We start from the raw sequence: 24382 nt of genomic DNA on the forward strand, positions 1-24382 counted from the left end.
AGGGTTAGTTCACCCAAAAATGAAAATTCTGTCATTAATTACTCACCCTCATGTCGCTCCAAACCCGTAAGACCTTCGTTCATCTTCGGAACACAAATGAAGATATTTTTTAAGAAATCTGAGAGCTCTCTGACCCTCCCATAGACAGCAAGGATACTACCATGATCAAGGCACAGAAACATAGCAAGGACATCGGTAAAGTAGTCCATGAGACATCAGGGGTTCAACCGTAATTTTACAAAGCAGCAAGAATACATTTTGTGTGCAAAGAAAAAAATTATAATATAATTTATTCAACAATTCTTCTCCCCGAGTTACCGTCTTCCGGCATTTTGGAGAGTACACCAGAACGTAATCAGCGTTGTTTACGTTCAGCATGCGTGCGTTTTCTACTGAACGTTTTTTGGGTGTTTAATGACAATTTTCATTTTTGGGTGAACTTACCCTTTAAGGAATCCTGGAAACACCTTAAACACCTTCCAGCATGCATTGGGCCAATTTCCTGGAATAACAGAAATGCAGATAAGAAAAGAAGAGTTCATTACAATTAATGGTATTTCTTGTTTGCCATTGTATAAAATAACAATTCCCACATTTGAGTATTTAAGTATTTTACATGACCATATGTATTTAAGCATGCCCATGGTGAACAGGCTTCTCTCATGCACTCTTGAATGTGCAATATAGAGCTAGGGCTACTGTAAGGTGAAAAGTAAGATGTTCACTAAAAAAATAAGATGAAAAAGTCACATGGATGCTTTTGAATGTCATTGTTTACTCACCCTCATGTCATTCCAAACCCATAAGACTTTAGTTTCACATCAAAACACATAAAGATCTTTTGAATTAAATCTGACAGATTTCTGTCCCTCCACTGACAGTCCACGCAACTACCACTTTGAAACTTTCAAAATTCATAAAGCGATTGTAAGACTAATCCATATGAATAGAGCAGTTTAGTCCAAATGTTCTAGAGACTCAATTGCTTTATATGATGAACAAACTGAACTTGGTCTTTTATTCACATATAAACACTGAACAAACAGACGCTTAACCATACTTGCTTGACGCATGAGAACAAACTTCACTGGTTCTTGTGGAAGCTCAAACTTGATGTTTAACACAAAAATGAACCTAATTTTTTCAAAACAAAAAGTATTTTGTTTACCATATCTGATGTGTGTACTGATGAATGTTTATATGTGAATAAAAGCATAAATTAAATCTGTTCATCATATAAAATGATCGAGCCTCTTCAGAAAATCTGGACTAAACTGTTCAATTCATATTTGTTTTACATTCTTTTTATGACATTTTTAAAGCATCAAAGTAGTAGTTGTGTGGACTGTCAATGGAGGAACAGAAATCTCTCATTTTTCATTAAAACATCTTCATTTGTGTTTTGAAGATGAATGAAAGTCTTAGGGGTTTGGAACGGAATAAGGGTGATGATGACGATTTTGATTTTGGGATGAACTAAACCCTTTAACAATTAGCTGCCATTGTATAGACATCAGCAAAAGACTTACTGGTTGTCTTCTGGTCCTGCAAAGTCTTCACATGGGCATGAAATAGCATCCTCCCCAACAGTAGACACAGTCTTCACCTGCATATAAATGCAAAATACACATATGTAATGACAATATTACACTGCAAGATTCTATCATATTTAATGTGAATGACTTGTTTCTTTAGTGTAAAGCTCATGAAACATAAATTAAATCTCAGATGTGTTTGTGTCGCAGACCACAGAAGACTATGTTAGTATCTATTCATTTTAATTTTAGTAGGAAAATTTATATTTATTTACATTTAAATTTCACTCATTTTTGTACTGATACTTGCTTCACAGCTGAGGACATAGACTTGTTGTATAAGTATGATCAATGTAACTTACTACTTACAAGAAAAGCTCAAAAAAGCTGTGCTATCCCTGAGACCAGCACTGACAGTTTCTCCATCATCTTCGTGATCTGAAAGTTAAAGACACATTTGCTGAGTTTCAGAGTTCTCTAATAAAATGAATGACATGTATGTGACTTAGAGATAGGGCAGAATCAGGTAATCACATTCTTTTAAAAACAGAGACCGAAAGATAGGCAGCTCACACAGAACATTTCAATTTGTCTGTATTGTTCAACAGGTGCAATACACCACCATGGCGCTTCAGGGTAAGCATTCATTTACAATAATTCAAAAGTATTATTTGATGTACTTCAAACTTATAAACAAACTATACACAAGCACTGTTGCTTTATAATTTATTTGCAGAAGGCTAAATACAGCTGGCTATTTAAGCTTTTACGCTCCCTGTTGTGAATGGGTGGCTGTAACGTCTAACACCGTGTCTACACCGGACGTGAGCGGCGCGACAAAATACTATAGAATCCATTATAATCATCAGCGATGCTGTCTACACTGGATGCGGCGCGACACGGCAAATCCCCGACAGCAAACTGCTGCCGCGTTCTATTTATGACGTACTGACACACAGTTCAAATGACACAGTGGCTTTGTCGCGTCCAGTGTAGACACGGTGTTATACATTTTTGATTCGGTTAAAAGCAAGCATAAAACTCACCTTTGAATTTCCTCCTCTCTTCGTCTGATAATTCGAGTCAAGCCTCTCTTTAGCTTATGAAGTTCCTCTGACGATAAAGAAGCTGAAGTCCTGGTTGTGCTGGCGCTAGACGGGCGCACTGCTTCCCGCTCTCCGCTGTTTGAAAATTCCGTTAACGGCTGCTGCGACTTCAGCCCGTCAATTCTTGTGTTGCCATGCCTAATAGTTAACCGTTGATATTTAAAAGTTACAATGGGCAGTGTTGAGCAAACGCTATATTGTATATGTAGTCGCGATCATTTAATACTAATCAACTAAGTTAATTGCATTTTTTTTTAAATGTAACATTATACAAATGGCTAAAACCACTGAGCGCATAGCTCCATGAACTAATTTAAGCCATTAATTTCACGTTGAGTAGCTGAAACATTTACATTTTAGACTTGTGAACTTAATATAAACATAAATTGTCAAAACTCACCTTTAAATCTCGTCGTCTTCAAGATTAACACTTACAATCCATTCTCAAAGAGCTTTTCTGTTGATAAAAGGGTAAAAGTAGTCTGCTTCCCGCTCTCTGTTCTATTTGAAAATTCAGTAACGGCCGCAGCGATTTCGACCAATCAGAGTCTTGTTGCTATGCCTAATAGTTAAAACAGCAACCAATCATGCATGAAACAGTAAATTTGTACCTTTGACGTGAGAACTTTCATGTACCTTCATTTCAGTTGTACCTTGAAAGGTACCAAACAGTATCATCGGAGGTCTTTACTGTACCATTAAAGGTACAATTATTAAAAAGGTACAAAACTGTTCTTTGAGGAACATTATTTGTACCATCGTGTACCTTTTTTTCTGAGAGTGTATAACGCAAATAAACATTTTCCTGCACAATTCATTATTGTAATAGTCAATAAATAAAATACTACACGGCCAGCATATTAGTAGAAAAAAAATAATCTAAGGTGGTGGATGAAGCAAGAAAAAATATAATTATACATATAATTCCTACTGAGAAATAACTAATTTAAACAGTCTATATTATACAACATTTGAATATGCTGTTTATTTTCATGCTTGTGAGAGAATCACATCACTAACTTCGCATCATGCGAACTGCAAACTCTACTGGAAAGAACTGAGACCAAATTTTCAGCTCACTTTACATAAGCTATTTGTATGATACATGGAGACAGCAAGGCCGCTCACTAGGTTTTGCAATAGACAATTTTGGTTTATTCATGTACATTTGGCTTTGCACTATTAACTTGCTTTTTCAAAATAATAAGGGCAAGAGAACAAGGCGTCAGTCTGGGCTAAGAGAGATGCTTTTTAGACCAGGGCATCACCTCACCTAGCATAAATCCTTGTCATCATAAAATCTGTGCTGAACCCTTTTAAACATGGTAATGTAATGTACATGTACAGGTCCATGGAGCCATAAAGAGCAGAGGGGAATATGACCTCATGACCAGAGCTTTCTATCTGGAGACGTACCATTGTTCATGATCGAGGAGAATACAATCCTGGGCTCATGTGTCTGAGCTGCTTGCTACAAACACAGATTATACATAGCAGGAAACATTTAAAGAGTACATAGGTGTAATAATAAAATGTGTGCCACTAGGTTGACTTTGACAAATAATACATGCTTGCTTTATTAAAATAAAGAATTTAAAGTAATTATAAGGCTAAATATCACAAAACTGTCAAGAACAAGAACAAAATGAACAAATACATCCGACTGGATATCACGTTTGTGGAAACTGGCCTACATACTGAACGAAGGGAGCTTTTGTAAACAATCCTTAGCACACTGCAGATAATCAGGTAATTAATCAGCTAATGTGTTGGTGTACATTCACAGTAGCTGACATGGTAAGGGACAGGTGGGATTACTACAGTTAAAACTACCTTTTAACACTGATCTCAGACCAGTTTTGTAGTTTCTCCCTTAATACGCATGGCCAGGATTTAATTGAGAGGAGCTAGTCCCAGATTAGGTGCCATCAGGCCGCTTCTACCCAGAGCAGAGTAGCTATTTCCACAAATGGAGGCATTGTACCATCAGAACACTTGAAGAAATCTGTCTGCATGTTTTTCTTCTTTCTTTCCATCAGAAAGAATGTCTTTGCTTCCTCTGCTGCTGTGTGTCGGAGAGATTAATTCAGATGCGCTTACATTTCTGCAGCCTTGACATTTCTGTAACGCAACTGAAGGTTTGTCTGGGCTCTTTGCTCTTTGTTCTTTTGAGTGCTATAGGCGATACAAGTAATGGAAAAACAACGCACAACTGCCACCGCTCTGAGCATTATGTACTGCCATACCTCAATGAAGGATGCCACATTAAGCAACAAGGCACAAAATGAATCTCAAAAACAGTACAATCAGCTTACAATTAACTCAAACTGTATGAGTTTCTTTCTTTTGTTGAACACAAAGTCAATTGCTACTGTCAACAGGTTGATTTCCAACATTCTTCAAAATATCTTCTTTCTTCAACAAAATCTGGTTTGAGAAGACAGAATTTTCATTTTTGTGTGAACTGCTCCTTTAAGAGTTTTGAAAAAACCCTTAGCTCTAAGTTTGAGCAACAGCAGTTATACTAAGCATGATGTGCATATCATGATTTGTGAAAAGCTATATCATGCTTCAGAGATCTCTGTGCATTTTGTCTGTAGCTTCAGAGTGAGAGGTTTCATCCACTGAGGAAGATCACAGACAGAGATGCTAACAAATGGATCAGAGCAGAGAAACAGAGCGGCAGATAAAAGTGATCCGCTGTAAACGTGGATGAGGATGAGTCTCCTCTGACACAAGCAGCCCAATGCGAGGATCAAAAGAACCACCGGAAGGGACATGGGCCGCCAACCACTACTGATGCCCAAGTAGTGTATTTAAATCACTCTCTTCACCCCGAGACAACCATTCATATTCAGTGATGACCCCATTTCACTCTTGTTTTGACTTGAGCTTGTATTAAGGGTGTTGGAAATGGAATGAAGAAACGGTTCTTATACATATATTTGGAACAGAATCTTCATGGAGTTTCATTTCTTTAAAGGGGAGATAACACACAGTTTCACCCAATCTCATGTTAATCTTGAGTACCTATAGAGTAGTACTGCTACCTTTATATCTCCAAAAAGTCTTTAGTTTTATCATATATATAAAAGAAAGATACAGCTTTACGATTCTCTCCGGAAAAAGCCGAGCTCCTGGAGGCGCGCCGTGGGTGGAGCTAAACTGCGCTCCGACTGCCAACAAAATACAGACAGTTGATGCAGTTTCACTTACCGTCTGCAGTTCTGAATCATGACCGGGATCTTTTATAGCTCGACAGCTCCATCCTTCAGTATCAAACGAAGTATGCAAATCCAGCATCGAACTGGGCCTTGCTTATAAAACGTTTGTCAACAAACACACTTGTGAAACTCCGTTGCTGCTCCGGAAAAACAAACTGCATCCACTGTTTAACTTACATAACGTTGGGTTCTTTAGGAAGCTGAACAAAGTTATCTTTCCCTTACAACCAAAAACACACTTCTTTGGATTGGAGACATTCTTCCCGAGCAAGTCCCATGCAGCGCTGCCGCCAGATGAAGTGCGTTGATGGGCGCAATCTCGCTCTTGCTCTGGTCGATGCGTGCGCGGGCACGTTCTTCCGGGAGAAATGCCCATATAAGGAGTTCCCAGCTTTACGATTCTCTCCGGAAAAAGCCGAGCTCCTGGAGGCGCGCCGTGGGCGGAGCTAAAGAGTGACGAGCACTTGGGAGCCTAATACCAAAAAAATACAGACGTTTGATGCAGTTTCACTTACCGTCTACAATTCTGAATCATGATTGGGATCTGTTATAGCTCGACCGCTCCATCCTTCAGTATCAAACGATGGGCAAATCCAGCATCGAACTGGGCCTTGCTTATAAAACGTTTGTCAACAAACACACTTGTGAAACTCCGTTGCTGCTCCGGAAAAACAAACTGCATCCACTGTTTAACTTACATAACGTTGGGTTCTTTAGGAAGCTGAACAAAGTTATCTTTCCCTTACAACCAAAAACACACTTCTTTGGAGACATTCTTCCCGAGCGAGTCCCGTGCAGCGCTGCTGAGTGAAGCGCGTTGGCGCTCTTGCTCTTGCTCTCGCTCTGGTCGATGTGTGCACGGCGCGCTCTTCCGGGAGAAATGCCCATATAAGGAGTTCCACCCTTACGTCATGAAGAGCCACGATCGAAAAAAACTCTCCGAAACTTGTACGAACCCAGAAGTAAGATTTTTAGCACAGAAATACTTCGTCATACGTCCAATTTTTTTTTTTCAAATTTTGTCCATGCTTAGCATGAGAATCCGACTCTTTAACAGTGTAAACAACTCTGAATGCATGAAACAGCATTGTACCCCCCCTTTAACGGTTTTAAATATCTGCATTCTACTGTTGTAGAATGCAGATATTTATCTTATATATATATTTATCTTATATATCTTATATATTTAGCATTAAATATATGCATTTCCTGCACCGCTATTCCTATGCCACTACTGAATTAATGCCAATGGTTTAGGCTAGTTTTGTCTAAGCTGTGAACTTGCAGTCTGAACTGGATGTGATGAAAGAGAAGCATCCAGTTGTCCTCGCTGATGGCATGCAACAACAAACATACAGCACGACCAGTGATGTCAGATATGCATACTAATGACTCTTATGAACTGGTTCTTTTTAATGAATCAGCCAAAATGACTCAAGTCATTCTTGTGGCAAAGCTATTGGTTTAAATCGGTCTAGTGACTAACTACCATTTGGTCAGAGCTGTTCTTCACTTATTCACTGACCACAAAGTGAACTTTCATCAAGTCGAGCTGGAAATAAAGCAATATGGTTAATGGAATCGATATCATTAAATAGAATCAGCACTGTTACATTTCTCCATTTCCCCTCCCTAGTTGGAAAGCAAAATGATACGAACAGAACAAAAGTAACTACACAAGCAGGTGTAGTTTTACCACACATCTTATCAATATTATACAAGCAGTCTGTTTCTCTGCAAAATCTCAGAAGCATAAGCAAATGGTCCTCTTACCTTTAAACTGCAGAAGAATTATAGAAAGCTATAAATGGATTTTTCCAAAAGGCAGAAAACTAGTGCACAACAGGTAAAACACAAAGCAATGTGACCAACTGTAGCTTGTGATGAGCATTTTTTAAGTTTGTTATTCAATTAAGCATGTGATGACCACTGGTGCATTCAAATATTGCATTCCACTTCATTGGATGAGCTTATTAGACTCTCCTACCAAAACTAAAACGGACGCACATAGTCAAATGCTGTTGGTCCAGCAATAACTGGATTGGAATGCTCTAGTAAAAACATGTAATTTGCCTTCCAAATCCTAGTGAAATTCCCACTTCAGCCATTAGGCATTCCTCATATTTTGCTTTTAAATAAACAAAGGAACCCAGTGGCTGGCCAATTTTAACATAAGCCAAGCATCATTTGGCATGAAATCAAAAGATCAAATGACCTCATCATACTGGAAATAATAGCCCAATAAGACTTCAAGGTACCAATGCAATTCCATAATCATTTATCCACACATAATCCATAATCATCACCATCAGCATTTGATGGGCCATTCCAGGCTATACATTACCAAAGAATAATATCTCATGAGCCAACAACAAAGGAGAAGAAAGACGTGCCACACGCTCTGGTTTTAACGTGACAGTTGTCATCATTTGTTTATGTTCTCCAGCCGACCCGTTTATTCTTCCTGTGTAAACTGAGATGGGAGATGTCACTGAAACCACTCTTTGTTCACGCACGCTTGTGTATGTACAGTATGTGTCCAACTACTTCTGTCAAGGCAATGACTCCTATTCATAACATGTGACTTCACTTGGCAAGAAGACTAAGAAAAAAACGGCTATGTAAAAATTCAGAAACAGAGAAAAACAAGACCTGAGGCTATAAGAATAGCAGTTCTTTCTGCCAGTATTTTTAAAAGGTACCATTAACTACTAAAACATGTTTAGAGAGTGAGGATGGCCAGACAACAGTCTACAGATTTTGAATACGTTGAATCATGTTTAACTAATTTTTCTTTATAACATTTTAAAGATGTATGCTTTTGGTACAAGGCACATTTCACTCCAAAATAATATATTTATAACACCATACCTTGAAAACTAAAATTTTAGGATCATTGATGTTATTATATTATATTATATATTGTAGATATACTAATGTTTTTTTTGTAATTTCCAATATTATCAATAGTGATTTTCATAGCATTACCATTACTGTAATACAACTTAATTCAGAATAAAGCAAAATAATTAAGCACTATAATACTGAGTTATGGATTAAATAATACATTAATAATATATTAAATCATATATCATAACTTTTGCATTGCGGTAATGAGATGTTTTTTAATAGGCTTTTCTTTTATGTAAAATATAATTTATTTATTGATTTAAAAAAAAAAAATCTAGACAATATTTTGACAGAGATTGACCCATATGCCTCTGCTCTTACAAGAATTCATAAGACACCTGCAGCTTACTGACTGGCATATGTGTGTAAACAAAGCTTCATTAGTGAAGAACAAAAAAAAAAAAAGGAACTGGAGCAGGTGCAAACTTTAGCAAACAAGAAAAAGGATTTCTTAAACTCTGTCAAGCTCAGACAAGCCTCTGATGCACTTCCTCTCACTGTTAAAGAAAGGAAGGAAGGAAGCTGCTTGGAAGGAAACCATCAGTCCAGGATGACCAGCTTCTCATATGTTTGTGGGCATCAAAAAAAAGAAAGAGATTTTGTCTTCTGATGCCAAATGTTATATTTAGCTTGTTCATTTACCAAATACTCAATATGCGGCTCTGTGGAACAATAAGAGATGTGCCCTCCTGCACTTTGATCTACTGACTCAGAGGTCAAAGCACAAACTCCCATCAGCCTGTTTACAGTCTCCTTGACCTCTGCATACCTGTCTGCCTTCGAAAATAGCTTCCTAAAAGCTTTAGAAGCTACACTCTTCTTCACTATTCCCCCATATCGCCTACTCCAACTGGGGAACATTTTGCCCCATTAAGATCTACACCATCCATCAGCAAGTTAATGCAAAGCGCTGAGGTTGTTGCCGTTAAGCCGTAATGAGCTTCAAGCTCCATTAGAACAGCCTGCGTCATTCCCTAAAAAAAGTCTTTACACAAGAATGGTGTCTTAAAGCCCACTTCATGGAACAGCTCCTTTCAGTCCAGATGAACTGAACGAGATTACATCATGCTATATTCTACGAACTCGCAAGTGACTTTTTCAATTGTGAACTTAAGGTGTGGTGCGCTCTGGTTTCAGGGGTCAGTATTCCCAAATTCACGCACACATGCTGATAGCTCAGGTCAAATTACTGGGATAACTGAATAAAGGCCAACTCTGAAGTGACCCGGGATGATATAAGGCTCCATCACCCAATGGGAGCAGACATGGAATATCACGTAATCTCTAGGAAATGCAGCTGTACAGAGTTGCATTCACTAATGAATACCATACTGACCCTCAGTGCCTCTATTGTCTGCAATGCTTAAATCCAGGTACAAACAACTCAATGCATAAACAGATGTGATTATTCCCCAGTGCACTAAAATAGTTCTTTCACAATCAGTTTGTTACGTTTTAGGGCTCAATCTGATGTTAAAAGGTTTAATGAGCGAACATGTTTATTTCCACACAACAGGAACATTGTGTGATTATAAGATTATTGTGTGATTAATAGCATGCACATGTGAAGCATACCAGCTGGTTTGCTATTATTCATGTCCATTGTATGACAACGTACTCAAGATTCATACACTGAGCTGCTTCGGTTATTTTCAGCAAAACACACATAATCTGTAGGAGAATCTTTGTAACCCATTAAAAGTGGAAAAACGGGGGCTAAATCAAATTAGCCAGAGAACAGAAGAATCGTATCGCTTCTGTCTGACAGCCTCTCACCTCAAGTGCCCGACACATTATTTAATTAGTATTGACTAGTGGTGTTTAGTTTGTGAATGAATCAAATCATTCTTGTTCACTTCCATGCACTGACTCATTTTTTGTTCTCTGAACATGTGACTGCTTCCTGCTTTCAAAAACTGACTATAACAAGCATTGCTGGTGGGCTGTGAAGCATTTAATTGTTTTGTCATTTAATGGTTTTGTTTGTGAACTACAAATGAAAGTCACCTGAACGTGATGAATGAATTAGAAATATTGCTTGTGAACGAGAATGCATACAAATGACTGATGACCATACACAATTAAAATGGACATTTTCTGAATGAAACAATGAACACAATGTACAATGTTACAATGTGCAGAAATGGCCTCTTAACATTGCTTCATATAAGTGAAAGATTTTTTTGTAAGCGAACTCACAATATTTGAATGAATGCAAATCCAGCAACATCCATTTTTTTTGTAAGCACCCTCAAAATATTAGTTGTGCATGTCTGTTCATTCATTTGTGATGTTCATTTACTTTGCAAAATAAATGTTTTGTTCATTCGGTGCCGCCCCGAGAATCGTTTACTTTAATGATTCATTCAAACACCGATTCGTTCACGAACAAAACATGAATAATTAATTTCCAATTTATGATAACAATGACCTCAAATGCCCTTAAAATATTGATCTTCTTCGGTGATTTTCAGCATAAAACACACAATTGTTGTGAATTATTGTAACCTAAGATAAAATAGCGGGCAACATCTAATTAACCAGATGTGCAGTAGAAGAATCAATGGCTTCTTTTATGTCTGACAAAGCAGCCTGTCACTTTAAGTGCCCGACTCGTTAGTATCGATTATTTTCCGTAGTTTCTCCAAATCATCACAGACAATACAAACACTTCAAGGGAGAAAATATCACAAACTGAACTGCAAATACATTTCGACTTTTACATATATCGACAGCCCTGCAGAAAACGTATAATAAAGCTTTTCTGTCGCCGGCTGAGCCACGTAAAAGGGTGGAGACTATACCAAGCAGGCAAAACGTCATCGCAACGCCTTTCAAAGCATAATAGAACAATATTTTGCACTTAAAACCTATAACTAAAAGTCAGTTCTGTCTCACATCACACAGTAGCACGGCTTTATGCACTGTTAAACTGTTTCCGATGCAAAGTCGAGCTGACAAGGCTGTGTAGCAGTGAAAAACGTAGTTTACAAACGTTTGCTTCATGTTTATGTAATAGACTGCAAAAACAGTGAAGAGAAAATACACGTGCCTGCATTATAAGCTGATTGGGGACAATTCTATACATATATGCATATTAATTCATGCCATTTTATTTCATCGCACTGCTTATCCAAAGCTATACAAACTTTAAAAAAAAATCTGTTGCACTGTCAACACTGTGAAAGAAAAGCACATCTTGCACGTGATACTAGTAACAGCAGTAACGCAGCATACTGTAACATTTAACAGCCACCAGTGCACATAATAAATGATTTAAAACACTGTCTTCTGACCTGTTGCGTCCTGTCTGAAGGATTCACCATCACCGCCTGCCGAAAACTGTTATCCACATAGGACGCCATGGTTTTCAAAACAATCGCGCAGAACAGTTAAGTCAAATAATCCGAAGCAAATATCACAAGTGGCTTTTTAGTGAGACAAAAACGTTGTTATACAGCCGCAACTGCAGAGGAGAGCCTGTACCCAGGCCACAGCCTAAGCCAGGAGCTCTCTTACTGTCCCTCGTCCCAATCTTACAAAGCCAGACAGTCTGCTTTTCCTATTCCAGCCGCTGAAGCTTCAACTGTGACTTGACAGGCTATTCTGTGTTAATGAAAGGTTTTTGCGGGCAAGCGGTACGTCTGTGTTTTACGCAGACGAGTGCTTTTTTTTCAGGATTCCGTTTGTCTCCTGTTCGCTATTCTATCTTCTTCAGTTTTCCATTTTAAAACAATGTGCAATCCATGCGTTGGGTGATTGTCCATTTTAAGCCATTTGCAAATCAGCGGAGGGTCAAAGGCAGCATTTATAAATAGTGTTTTAGCGTCTAAACGCGACGGATGGTCTGCCGTCTGGGCTCGCTGTTGTAAACCACCACCATGGTGACCGACCGCCTCAAGAGGTTTCATGGGCGAGTCCATTCAGCACAATAATGCGCCCACAGACCAACCTACCCACAACACATAGTGCTTGTCTCCATCCACTGGCTGAAGACGGTAGTGCAAGCTTTGAGTCATACACTATTATAATACACACATTTCCTGGCAGGTATGGGGAAAGACAATGATAATCCAAAAATTAAAATGTATATTTCTTTTTACTTTATTTTTGCTAAAAAATATATATATCTGCAGTTTTATCATGTAAATCCATCTGTTACTAATTCAAAATGCAGCTTTGTGTTTTCCCAAGGTAATCGTCATAATATAATCATAACAGAGCCTTTTCATATTAGCTATACGTGCCAAATATGGTAGCTTTCTCTGTGCTGTGGCGAGTTTTACACAGAGGGGAAACTGGAATTAAACAGCTCTGGTCATGTGATAAGAATGTTCATGAAATCTAGACATATGCACTTTCTTAAAAAAAAAAAAAAAAACATTGTGCCTTTGTTTTGTTTTGTTTTTTTAATGTTTTTTTAATCAGTAAATAAACCTTATAATATGACACTTCCATGATGATGGAAATCAGTTATCTGAGACTTATATCAACAAAAGCAAACCGGTTCAAAGACATTGTTTGAATATCAAATATTCTGCTGATGTGCTTTGAGAAGTAGTTTGCCTCTACAAACACTGTCTTTGCATTTATAAACAGTAAACGTCAAATCTTACATTACATTTTTGCATTAGATGCTGTTATACAAAGCAACTTTTATTGCATTGAAAGTATACATTTTATCAGCTCATGCATTCCCTAAGAATCACACCCATTCATTTATTTATTTATTTGTTTGTTTGTTTGTTTGTGCATTTTATTTATTTATTTATGTGTGCATTTTATTTATTTATGTGTGTATTTTATTTATTCATTTATTGTATTGTTTGCTTATAGATTTAGACACTATAATTTAAATATACTGTGAATTCCTTCATTTATTCCTTTTTCAATCAGTCAGTCTTTTGTCCGCTTGTTTATTTGTCTGTAGGCTAGTTATTTAGGCTATTGTTTCAAATGTATAGGCCATGTACTAAATAAAAATCCGTGTTGACTGACTTTAGTTTAATAAATAGTCCATATAAATAGCAAAATACAACCCGACTAAACACTGGTTCCGTGGAGACCATAGACCAGGGGTGCCCAAACTCTGTCCTGGAGGGCCGGTGTCCTGCAGAGTTTAGCTCCAACCCCAATTAAACACACCTGAACCAGCTAATCAAGATCTTATAGGCATACTAGAAACTTACCAGCAGGTGTGTTGAGGCAAGTCCTGCCCAGGGCTTGTTTTACAGCCACTGAGATGCGCTTACTTATATTTCAAAGATCTGGCAAGTGGCAACAGTTTTAAGACCAAGGTAGCTTAAACAAAGTGAAGGTGATGAAGAGAGTACAACAGGACACTACATCTTCTCAAGCAGACAGGGAAATTCAGAGCTCGTCTGGACAGAGAATACTGTTCACAGGTAACAAACAATCTGAGGTTATTATATAGGTGATATGTTTACTTACAATTTCTTTTGGTCAAAAGATCCGTCAAGTGTGACACATATTGTCACTGTGTTCAATAAACTGTATATAGAGAGAGTCAATATGTGTATACAGAAACAGACTTTCAAAAATAACCCCATGAGAAATATTGGTGTAAAAAGTGAAACAACTAACCACATTTGTCCTTGTTATAGGCCTATTTGTAGACATAAATATAAATAAACAATACATTTCAAAGTTTTGGGATCAGTAAGTTGTATCACATTTTCCAAATGCTTAAGCAGCAAATCAGCATATTAGAATAATTTCTAAAGGATCATGTGACCAGAGCTGGGTAGATTACTTACCTACTTAACTGTAATCCGTAACTGATTATAAATTACATGATAAAAATTTTAGTTAGTACTGTAATCTGTTACATTACACATTTTAGGTAATAATCAGACTACTTTTTGATAACGTTTAGATAACTTTTGACCTAACTCGTTTATCACATTGATTTAAATCTTGTAACATATAGATAGAAAATAGAAAGAGAAAGAAAATGTATTCATGAATGCTATTCATTTTTATTAACAACATGAAGTGCATTAAACATGACATTACATCAAGGTTTCCCAAACTGGGGTTCGTAAAGGAACTGCAGGGGGTTTGTAAGTTTAATTAAAAGCTCATAATTAATTAAATAATAAAAATGTCAAATTAAAATAAATCGTTTTAAAACAACATCAGTCAGTTAGAAAACTTACTAAAAAATTAAATGTTTTATTTGTTTACCCCCAGTCATGTGTAGGTTATTTTAAAAAGGAACATTTAAAAGATGAAAAAGAGGAATTAGAGAGCATCAATAAATTATGAATAATTTATTGCTCTAATGTGAATAATATGTAATCAATAAAAAAGTAACTGTAGTCAGATTACGAGTATACAAGTACTTAGTTTTTGGAATCTGATTACGTAATCCAGATTACATGTAATCAGTTACTACCCAGCTCTGCATGTGATAAAATTCAGCTTTGCCATCACAGGAATAAATAGCATTTTAAAATATATGAAAATAGAAAACAGTTGTTTTAAACTGTAATAATATAGATCGCAATATTACAATATTTCACTAATCAAATAAATCTAAACAATATGAACGTCATATGCATCTCAGTGTCTTTTCTAGGATCAGATTATTATTAACTTTATGTATTTGTTTAACATGTATCAAATAATTCTGCAAATACTGCTTTGATTGTATTGCCATATTGTATGTGTCTGAATTATGAAATACTTTTTTCCCCCTTGTTATCAGCTTGACAGATTTCAATCAGCCAATGCAGAAAGAAGAGACTCACAGCCCGTGGTGAGCTACCAGTAACCAGGGAGGGAAAGGTTAGATTACCTCCGGCTCCCCCTGTTACTCTAGATGGTGATGGGTTTCACTGGCAGGAAATGGGTAGAGTGGTTCTCCTCTAGTAATCAATAATTCAACGCTTGCACACAGGCAGAATCAATCCCAGTTTCAGGACAGACAACCGACCTGCGGGAGGCTTGCTTGGAACCACAGTGCATATGATACCTACAGCGAGGACGACAACAAACAGTTCCCGCTTAACCAGGTGAGATGTAAACAAATGCTACACACTCTGAACCCTGTATAACCTCAATGCCTGATTGTTATATTAAGAATAAACTGGAATTCAGTGTCTGATCAGTGTGTAATCTTGTATGCTTCACTTAACATTCTCTCATTGTTCTTCTGCAGTAAAAACAGTCAATATTGAGAAAGCACAACCAGACGGCATTACTTTTTCACGGATATGGATCAGCTCTGAAATATGACATGAGGCCTATATAAGCTGACTGATTCTTGCAATTTATTATCCATATAACATTTTGTAAATTCTTATAAAATCACATTAAATGCATCTTTTTTGCTGTACTGTTTATTTCTTGGCTCATTTGCCTCCATGTTATCAACTGGAAAAAAGAGGGTTTTAATACATTCAGTTATTATATTTGTGGGTAGCATACAGAATATTTAGTCCCAAATGAATGCAAACTTTAGGAAAAAAGTACAGAAACAAAGCAGTTTTCTTCATTCACTTTGCTGTTTACCTCATATCTGTGGTTTAAATTGTCAGGAGCTCGTAAAGCCTCAATAACATAGAGATCAAATCCTCTTAGCAAGGGTCACTGTACATTCAGACAGTCGATAGGAACTAGAAAGCAATAATCCTGCAGCTAAAAGAGGTTTATATGTGATCCCGTCTCTATCACTGGTCAATCCCAGTTAATAATAGTACACAACCCACTCCAGCCGTTTCCAGTATCTTGAGATGAACAGACACAACCTTGTTCAGCTGCAATTCTCACTTTTTCATTACATTTTTGAGACTTTTTGAGAGTATGGTTTGACCTCTAAAGTATTGCCTTCTTCAAGGAAACCTAGACTGGATTTTTTTCCCAAATGATTAGGTACAATATTGTATTATTGTCTTTGAGCAAAACGGGTCTTTTCTAATGAAAATAGAAAAATCTTGTTCATTCAGAAAATGGCAAAGACCGTTGATTATTTAGTAATTGTATCAAATTAAAATGATGTCTATTAAACCACACAGTGCAGGTTGCAACAGTAGGTTCAAACTATTTATTTTATGTTTTGCTATGGTTATTTCATAAAAAATGTACAAAAAAATAAATAAAAAAATAGGATCTCATTGATGCTAAAATGAAGTTTTAGCAAATAGGAGCACAATTATACTGTGCTTTTGATCTGGAAGGAGGTGAAATATGGAAAGACTCTTGCCTGATTTTGAAATGTTTTCATAAATATCTGACTATAAATAGCTGTAAAACCTTATATGTCACCCTTGACCACAAAATCAGTCATAAGTAGCACGGGTATATTTGTAGCAATAGCCAACAATACATTGTATGGGTCAAAATGATCGATTTTTCTTTTATGCCAAAAATCATTAGGATATTAAGTAAAGATCATGTTCCATGAAGATATTTTGTACATTTCCTACCGCAAATATATAAAAACTTAATTTTTAATTAGTAATATGCATTGCTAAGAACTTAATTTGGACAACTTTAAAGGCGATTTTCTCAATATTTAGATTTTGTGCACCCTCAGATTCCAGTTTTTCAAATAGTTGTATCTCGGCAAGATATTGTCCTATCCTAACATTATTTATTCAGCTTTCGGATGATGTATAAATCTCGATTTAAAAAAAATATATAAAAAAATGTGACCGTTATGACTGGTTTCGTGGTCCAGACTCCAGGGTCACATAGGAGGTATATTTTTCAAGCTAAACAGTACAGCGAATCCGTGTACTAGACTCCAGAGCAGTAGAGGGCGCTACACGCTCACAGTTACAACTTTACTAGTGCTTTCCTTTCACATGATATTCCAGTGACCCGTCCATTGTAGAACCATTTTCCCTGTCAAAATCAAAGAAAATGTCAAACCCAACTCCTGTAGCCAAGCCTGGAAACGCAGACAACCCTCTGGTATTCTTTGACGTAGATATCGGTGGCGAACGAGGTCAGGATCTTTTATTTTTCTTTAGAAAGTAGCTGAATGACTGCATGCTGCTGTGTTCTGCCACATGCCTGTAACTGCACAGAAGGAAGACAGACAGAAATAGATGCGCTGAACTCAACCATAGATACAACTATTTAGAAAAGCAGTGTAAATTTGGCATTGAGTGTTTGTTGTACTGTTTACGAGTCACTGTTGTGCAGTACATTTTATGTCCCCTTCAAATGGATTAAAATATTAAAGTCACATTCTTTAAGATTGAAATCATATAGTTTACATTATTATAGCTGAGTGTACATGGGGTGATTTTTTAACATGAGAAATATTACAGGTGTACTCATTTCACGTGTTTCAGCAATATTCCATACAAAAAATATTTCTTTGCCAGTAGTAGTATTAAATAACAAAAATACAAACTACAAAACGGCAATAAATAAGAGAAACGATGACAGTACTGCACAGTTCTACCCTTCTGTTACAGTAACTCCTTTGGAAATTAAACAGTAGATTTTAAAGGGATAGCTCACCCAAAAATGAAAATTTGATGTTTATCTGCTTACCCCCAGGGCATCGAAGATGTAGTTGACTTTGTTTCTTCAGTAGAACACAAACGAAGATTTTAAACTAAAACCGTTGTAGTCTGTCAGTCATATAATGGCAGTCTATGGGCTCCACGGCTTTGAGAGTCAAAAAAACATACACAGACAAAACCAAATTAAACCCTGCGGCTCGTGACGATACATTGATGTGTAAAGACACGAAACGATCGGTCTGTGCAAGAAACTGAACAGTATTTATATCATTTTTTATCTCTGATCCACCTAATGTCCAGCTGTCCTGAATGCTTCTCAACAGCCAGCGCGTGACGCGTGTACGTGTTCTGGCATAGTAGACATAGATATATATAAGTAGATGCCTCATTAGTGACTGTTTCTATGGGCCGCGAAAATCTACTTATATGATGATATGTTATATGTTGATGCGTCACGCGCCGGATGTTGTGAATGCGCTCAGGACAGTTGGACATTGCGGTGGATCAGAGGTAAAAAATGATATAAATACTGTTCAGTTTCTTGCACAGACCGATCGTTTCGTGTCTTTACACATCAATGTATCGTAACGAGCCGCAGGGTTTAATTTGGTTTTGTCTGTGTATGTTTTTTTGACTCTCAAAGCCGTGGAGCCCATTGACTGCCATTATATGACTGACAGACTGCAACGGTTTGAGTTAAAAATCTTTGTTTGTGTTCTACTGAAGAAACAAAGTCAACTACATCTTGGATGCCCTGGGGGTAAGCAGATAGACATCAAATTTTCATTTTTGGGTGAACTATCCCTTGAAGTTTTTATTATGTAAAGCAGACTCAATATGGTCAGATTGGCATATCAAATGTACAAAAAAGGACATAGGGATTGAAATAAAATGTAAAAATACAACATCAGTAAAAATATGTAATATCTCATGCATAATTAAAGATCAATGAAACAATCTGATGATTCATTCCTGCTGTTTTTATCTCTTTGCAGTTGGCCGTATAGTGTTTGAGCTCTTTGCTGATGTGGTCCCTAAGACGGCAGAGAATTTCCGTGCTCTTTGTACCGGCGAGAAAGGGATTGGTAAAAGCACCGGAAAACCGCTGCACTTCAAGGGCTGTCCATTCCACCGCAGTGAGTGTCCTGACCTCCCGTTTCCATGGAGACGCATGTAATGATCTAATGGCAGGGTTCACACAATCGTGGAAAAACCTGGAGAAATCCGGCAACTGTCATTTCTAGGCCTGGAAAATTTATGGAAATTACTATATAATATATACTTTCTTTCCCTGTAATGCCAAGCTCTAAACTTTTTCATTTCATTTCATGCTTGCTAGACTATAATTTGTAAAAGTAAAATGTTTTTTTTTTTATTAGACACGTATATATCAAGTTAAGTATAATCATTTAAAACTATAACAATTGGCACGACATACAACTGGAAATCCACTCTCTATAAAACATTTAATCAAAATCTTATTCAGTATTAATTCGTATGTAATCAGTTGTATTTATTTTTGTACCCCTCAGTCATCAAGAAATTTATGGTCCAGGGTGGAGATTTTTCTAATCAGAATGGAACCGGAGGAGAGAGCATCTATGGGGACAAGTTTGAGGATGAAAACTTTTACTACAAGGTACCACAGAGCTGCTTTGCTATAAAGGGTATTTCACCCAAAAATAAGTTGACATTTTGTTCCAATCCTGTAACACAAAAGTAATTAAGGATTCTCTCGAAAATTGTAGAAATCATGATAAGATTCTGGTCACACCACCCCTCCCCAAAGTATGTCAAACCTTGTTTAATGCACATATTCCCTGAAAAAATTGCAATTTTTTTAGTGAATTTGTCCTTTAATTAATCAAAGCCATCAGTATGTGTAATTGCTATGAGATTAAATAAACCAAATGCGGCACTTGATCTATCTCCGAGGCATTTGCTAATTTTCTGGTGTCTGCTCTGAGGAAAAAATGAGATGCAGATAAAGCTTCAGTTTTTTTTGTCAAATGAAGTGGTGCGCTATTAATCCGGTTGTCTTTTGCCCCCCCAGCACGACAAAGAGGCGCTGCTCAGCATGGCGAATGCTGGCCCCAACACGAATGGCTCACAGTTCTTTATGACCACGGTTCCCACACCGCACCTGGATGGCAAACATGTTGTTTTTGGGCAGGTGCTGAAGGGAATGGGGGTGATGAAAATGCTGGAGGGGATGGAAACAAAGGATGACAATCCTGTGAAGGTGACCATGTTAAAAGCACACAAACATCTTTTACTTCTTAAATGCATCATGGCATTGTGACAACTGCTTTCATGCTTGGAACTATAAAGCGACAGATCTTAACTGGTCCTGAAGGACAGCTATTTCTGAGATCTTTCTTTCACAGTCATTTAGTCACCCTAATCAAGATTTAATCGTCTGGAAATTTAGTCTGTCACATGTCCTGCACAGGTGAACTAGCTAAGTGTGATGAATTAATGTTTTGAAAGAAGACATTGTGTGTGACCATTTTTTTCTCCAGTAAGGAAATGAAGTATTTTCCTTATTCCAGTGAGCAACTGAATATTTAGATTGATTGTAACCATCATCTCTCTCTCTCAGCCCTGCATTATTGCTGAATGTGGAGAACATAAAGAAGGTGATGACTGGGACATCGCACCTAATGACGGCTCAGGGGACACATACCCAGACTTCCCTGAGGACTCTGACGTGGACTTCAAAGATGTCATTATATTTCTGCATCTTCACTTGCATATACACTATACTATATATCACCTGCTCTATAAAATCCAGAATCACTTTAACTCAGAAACTCGTTTTGAAGTTATGCACTAGGAAGGAAAAGGGAAAGCATAAGCTTTCTAAAGATACTTATATTATGGCAGTGGTTTTGGAGTATAAATATAATGTTGTGTGTGTATACTATATATATTGAATGTATATTGATAGATCAATGAATAATCAGTCATTAAAAAAACATTACAGTCTGCCACAATATATAACATATTACAGTGTATTATATAATATGATAGCTGGGATGTGATTTACATGTTAAAACTGCAAAATAATTGAAAAAAATCCAATCAACACTTTATTCGAAATTCTTTTTCTAGACAAACAAAGTCTTGTCTGTGGCAGAGGATTTGAAAAACATCGGGAATAACTTCTTCAAGGCTCAGAACTGGCAGTCGGCCATCAAGAAATATTCAAAAGCTCTCAGGTAAACACTTGTCTAGTCTGCCATTAAGCCCCATTATTGCATTACGCTTGCACCGTGACATTAAAGAGACAGCTTTTCACACTTGATTTCAATTTGTCAAACATTTTTAACCATACTGTCATAGCTGAGGTTTCTTTCCTCATGCCTTATGTCATGATTACATTTCCTTAAGCACCTCTTTGATATGCATTACATTTAGACATTTAGCAGACGCTTTTATCCAAAGCGACTTACAAATGAGGACAATGGAAGCAATCAAAATCAACAAAAGAGCAATGATTTGCAAGTGCTATAACAAGTCTCAGTTAGCTTAACGCAGTACACGTAGCAAGGGTTTTTTAAATAATATAATAAATAAAAAGAAAACGGATAGAATAGAAAAAGAATAGAGCAAGCTAGTGTTAGAGGTCTTTTTTTGCTTTTGTTAATTGTATAATAAATGAAAAGAAAACAGATAGACTACAAAAAGATTAGAAAGCAAGTTAGTTTTTTTTTTTTTTTTCAGAAAACAAGCAGCAAATGAATAGAGTGCAAGTCTAAAAGGGACAAGTTTTTTTACAAGAATATAATTGGAATAAAGAGTGCTAGAGTTAGAGGGTCAAATAAAAAATGGAAGAGATGTGTTTTTAGCCGATTCTTGAAGATGGCTAAGGACTCCGATTGAGTTGGGCAGGTCATTCCACCAGGAGGGAACAGTTAATGTAAAAGTCCGTAAAAGTGATTTTGTGCTTCTTTGGGATGGCACAATAAAGCGATGTTCACTTGCAGAACGCAAGCTTCTAGAGGGCACATAATTCTGAAGTAATGAATTTAGGTAAAGGGGTGCAGAGCCAGTGGTGGTTTTGTAGACAAACATCAATGTCTTGAATTTTATGCGAGCAGCTATTGGTAGCCAGAGCAAATTGATAAACAGAGGTGTGACGTGCGTTCTTTTTGGCTCATTAAAAATTAATCTTGCTGCATTAAGATTTCTGTGTAATCTAAAGTGAGCGTTGTTGGACAACACTGTGACTGCAACATGTCTGTATGCATCACTATAACCCAGCAAAGGTTGTTTTGGTCCACAGGTATCTAGAGATTTGCGGCAACAACTTAGATGATGATAGTGCCCAAAAAAAGCTGGAGCCCACGGCCCTGAGCTGCATTCTCAACACGGCCGCCTGCAAACTCAAACTGAAACTCTGGCAGGAAGCTATTGAGAGCTGTGATGAGGTAACATGGGACCTTCTGACATTGAGCCGACTGAATGGTGTCCAGTTGCATCTGGGTTACAGGATACAAGAAGCAAAGGGCCTTGATGTTTTATAAAGACGTACCTCAGCTATTCACCGCTCTTGAAATAACCTTGTCACGGCCGCTACCATTTATAGATCACCAGATGCACTGTCTCTATTTAGGGAACAGTTTAAATGGATTCAGATTTCTTGAAATGGCCTGTACAAGTGTATTTTCTCCTTGTTTGTGGGGTGATTGTGATGTTTTATGTATTATAACATAAACATAGTGGTGTTTTCTTTCCTCAGGCCCTGGAGCTTAACCAGACAAACACTAAAGCGTTGTTCAGGAGAGCTCAGGCCTGGCAGGGACTTAAAGAATTCAACAAGGCCATGGTACCAACACTACATGGACAGAAATACACATTCATCTCACTCTAAATCAGTGGTTCCCAAACTTTTTCAGTCAAGCGAACAGAGCAGCCCACCTGAGACCTCAGATACCTAAAAACTACCAAAACAGTTGCTCACAGTTTTTGCGCATACTGTAGCTAATCAGCCTAAAGACAACTGGTAATTCAACATTTTTAATTCAGCCACAAATAGTTTGAGAACCACTGCACTAAATGCCTCAAAGAAAACAATGAAATTCTGGCATCATTTACTCACCCTCATGTCTTTCCAAACCTGTATGACTTTATTTCTTCCATGGAAACCATGGAAACTGGTTTGGCACTTTCAGGCTTGAAAAAAGGATGCATTATGAATAATCTTTGAGTTTAATTTAGAACTAGTTAACAGGACTTGTTATTCAGGAAAACTGCTTAATTGATTAGTAAACTACATATTCTCTAGGTCTGAGGGCTTTGCTTTTGTCAGAGAGAATCACCCCAATTACTGAATGTAGAACAAAGACAGATGTTAAAAGTTTAAATGAATCAGTCTTACAAAAAAAGAAAATTGCTCCAATTTACATGACAGTTTATTTCTTAAGAGCACTCATCTTTTCTGTTTTTAAACTGCAGATTGATCTGAAGAAAGCACAGGAGATTGCACCAGATGACAAAGGTTAAACAGCTCTTTACAAATTCTGAATTTGATTAAAAAAAATGTGAATATTTTTTTTTACATTTTCCTTTCACTGGTTTCAGCGATTGGAAATGAAATGCTGAAAGTGAAGCAGCAAGTGAAGGAGGAGAAAGAGAAAGAAAAGAAGATTTATGCCAAAATGTTTGCGTAACGGAAACTGCAGTGACCTCACTCCACACCGACCTACCCGCATATGTTCACTTACAATGCACTTGTGTCTTAGTGTTTCAGTCTAACGCTGGGGAAAAAAGGCCTTGGAGTCTTTCATTTAGGATAAATATGAAATGTCCAGTTTGGAAGGACATTTCATTTCGTCTACTGTGTTATAAAACGATTTGTCTGTGAGTGAATGAAAAACATTTGCGCATTTTTAGTAAGCCGATCTAAAGATGTCTTGTATCGATTAGTGTTCAAAAAAGAATAGGCAAATAATATTGTTTGTTTCTGGGTTCATTTATCAAATGGTGGCTAAAAAAAAAAGCAAACTTTTTTTTCTTTTGATGAAATGAGATTCAGTCCTGTCAGTTGTGTGAAATAAAACAATTGATATTTTCAGGGATTTTTGTGTTTGTAGCTCTAT

At 37.1% G+C, this 24382-nt stretch overlaps 2 protein-coding genes and 2 long non-coding RNA genes across 9 annotated transcripts in view; 2 read left to right on the plus strand and 2 right to left on the minus strand.

Moving 5' to 3' along the window:
* The window catches only part of LOC107680625 (rap guanine nucleotide exchange factor 2-like), a 142817-nt gene extending 130098 nt beyond the window's left edge, over positions 1-12719 (minus strand). For 3 of the 5 annotated variants that reach the window (XM_016476607.1, XM_016476608.1, XM_016476610.1), the window contains exon 1: positions 12072-12718. In XM_016476607.1, the coding sequence (XP_016332093.1) occupies positions 12072-12140 (69 nt within the window). In that variant the 5' untranslated portion in view covers positions 12141-12718. Of the gene's footprint in view, positions 1-12071 lie in introns of all 5 variants that reach the window. The other 2 variants (XM_016476612.1, XM_016476609.1) reach the window with 1 other exon arrangement.
* LOC107680626 (uncharacterized) lies at positions 482-3214 on the minus strand. 2 transcript variants are annotated; one of them, XR_001633168.1, is made up of 5 exons: positions 3042-3214; positions 2582-2779; positions 1905-1973; positions 1530-1606; positions 482-502 (listed from the first exon to the last, which is right to left on the minus strand). It is a non-coding gene; the product is annotated as an uncharacterized LOC107680626 (long non-coding RNA). The 2 variants fall into 2 exon arrangements; XR_001633169.1 differs by lacking the exon at positions 1905-1973.
* A 1272-nt stretch (positions 12720-13991) lies between the features above and the next one.
* On the plus strand, positions 13992-16038 carry LOC107680609 (uncharacterized). Its single transcript, XR_001633166.1, has 4 exons — positions 13992-14180; positions 15506-15585; positions 15698-15812; positions 15959-16038. It is a non-coding gene; the product is annotated as an uncharacterized LOC107680609 (long non-coding RNA).
* A 1542-nt stretch (positions 16039-17580) lies between these two features.
* On the plus strand, positions 17581-24368 carry ppid (peptidylprolyl isomerase D). Its single transcript, XM_016476632.1, has 10 exons — positions 17581-17749; positions 19274-19414; positions 19811-19917; positions 20332-20520; positions 20881-21003; positions 21393-21499; positions 22567-22711; positions 23023-23109; positions 23739-23781; positions 23865-24368. Exons 1-10 carry the CDS (start codon positions 17665-17667, stop codon positions 23951-23953), a joined length of 1116 nt encoding a protein of 371 aa, XP_016332118.1. The 5' UTR covers positions 17581-17664; the 3' UTR covers positions 23954-24368.
* Positions 24369-24382: the final 14 nt, after the last annotated feature.

This window comes from Sinocyclocheilus anshuiensis, unplaced genomic scaffold, assembly GCF_001515605.1.
Source record: "Sinocyclocheilus anshuiensis isolate Anshui unplaced genomic scaffold, SAMN03320099.WGS_v1.1 scaffold328, whole genome shotgun sequence".
NCBI classification, from domain to species: domain Eukaryota; kingdom Metazoa; phylum Chordata; class Actinopteri; order Cypriniformes; family Cyprinidae; genus Sinocyclocheilus; species Sinocyclocheilus anshuiensis.

Coding starts and splice junctions, on each gene's coding strand:
- ppid (XM_016476632.1), top strand. CDS start 17,665: ATGTCAAACCCAACTCCTGTAGCCAAGCCTGGAAACGCAGACAACCCT. Junction 17,750..19,273: donor AGATATCGGTGGCGAACGAG/GTCAGGATCTTT, acceptor ATCTCTTTGCAG/TTGGCCGTATAGTGTTTGAG. Junction 19,918..20,331: donor ATGAAAACTTTTACTACAAG/GTACCACAGAGC, acceptor TTGCCCCCCCAG/CACGACAAAGAGGCGCTGCT.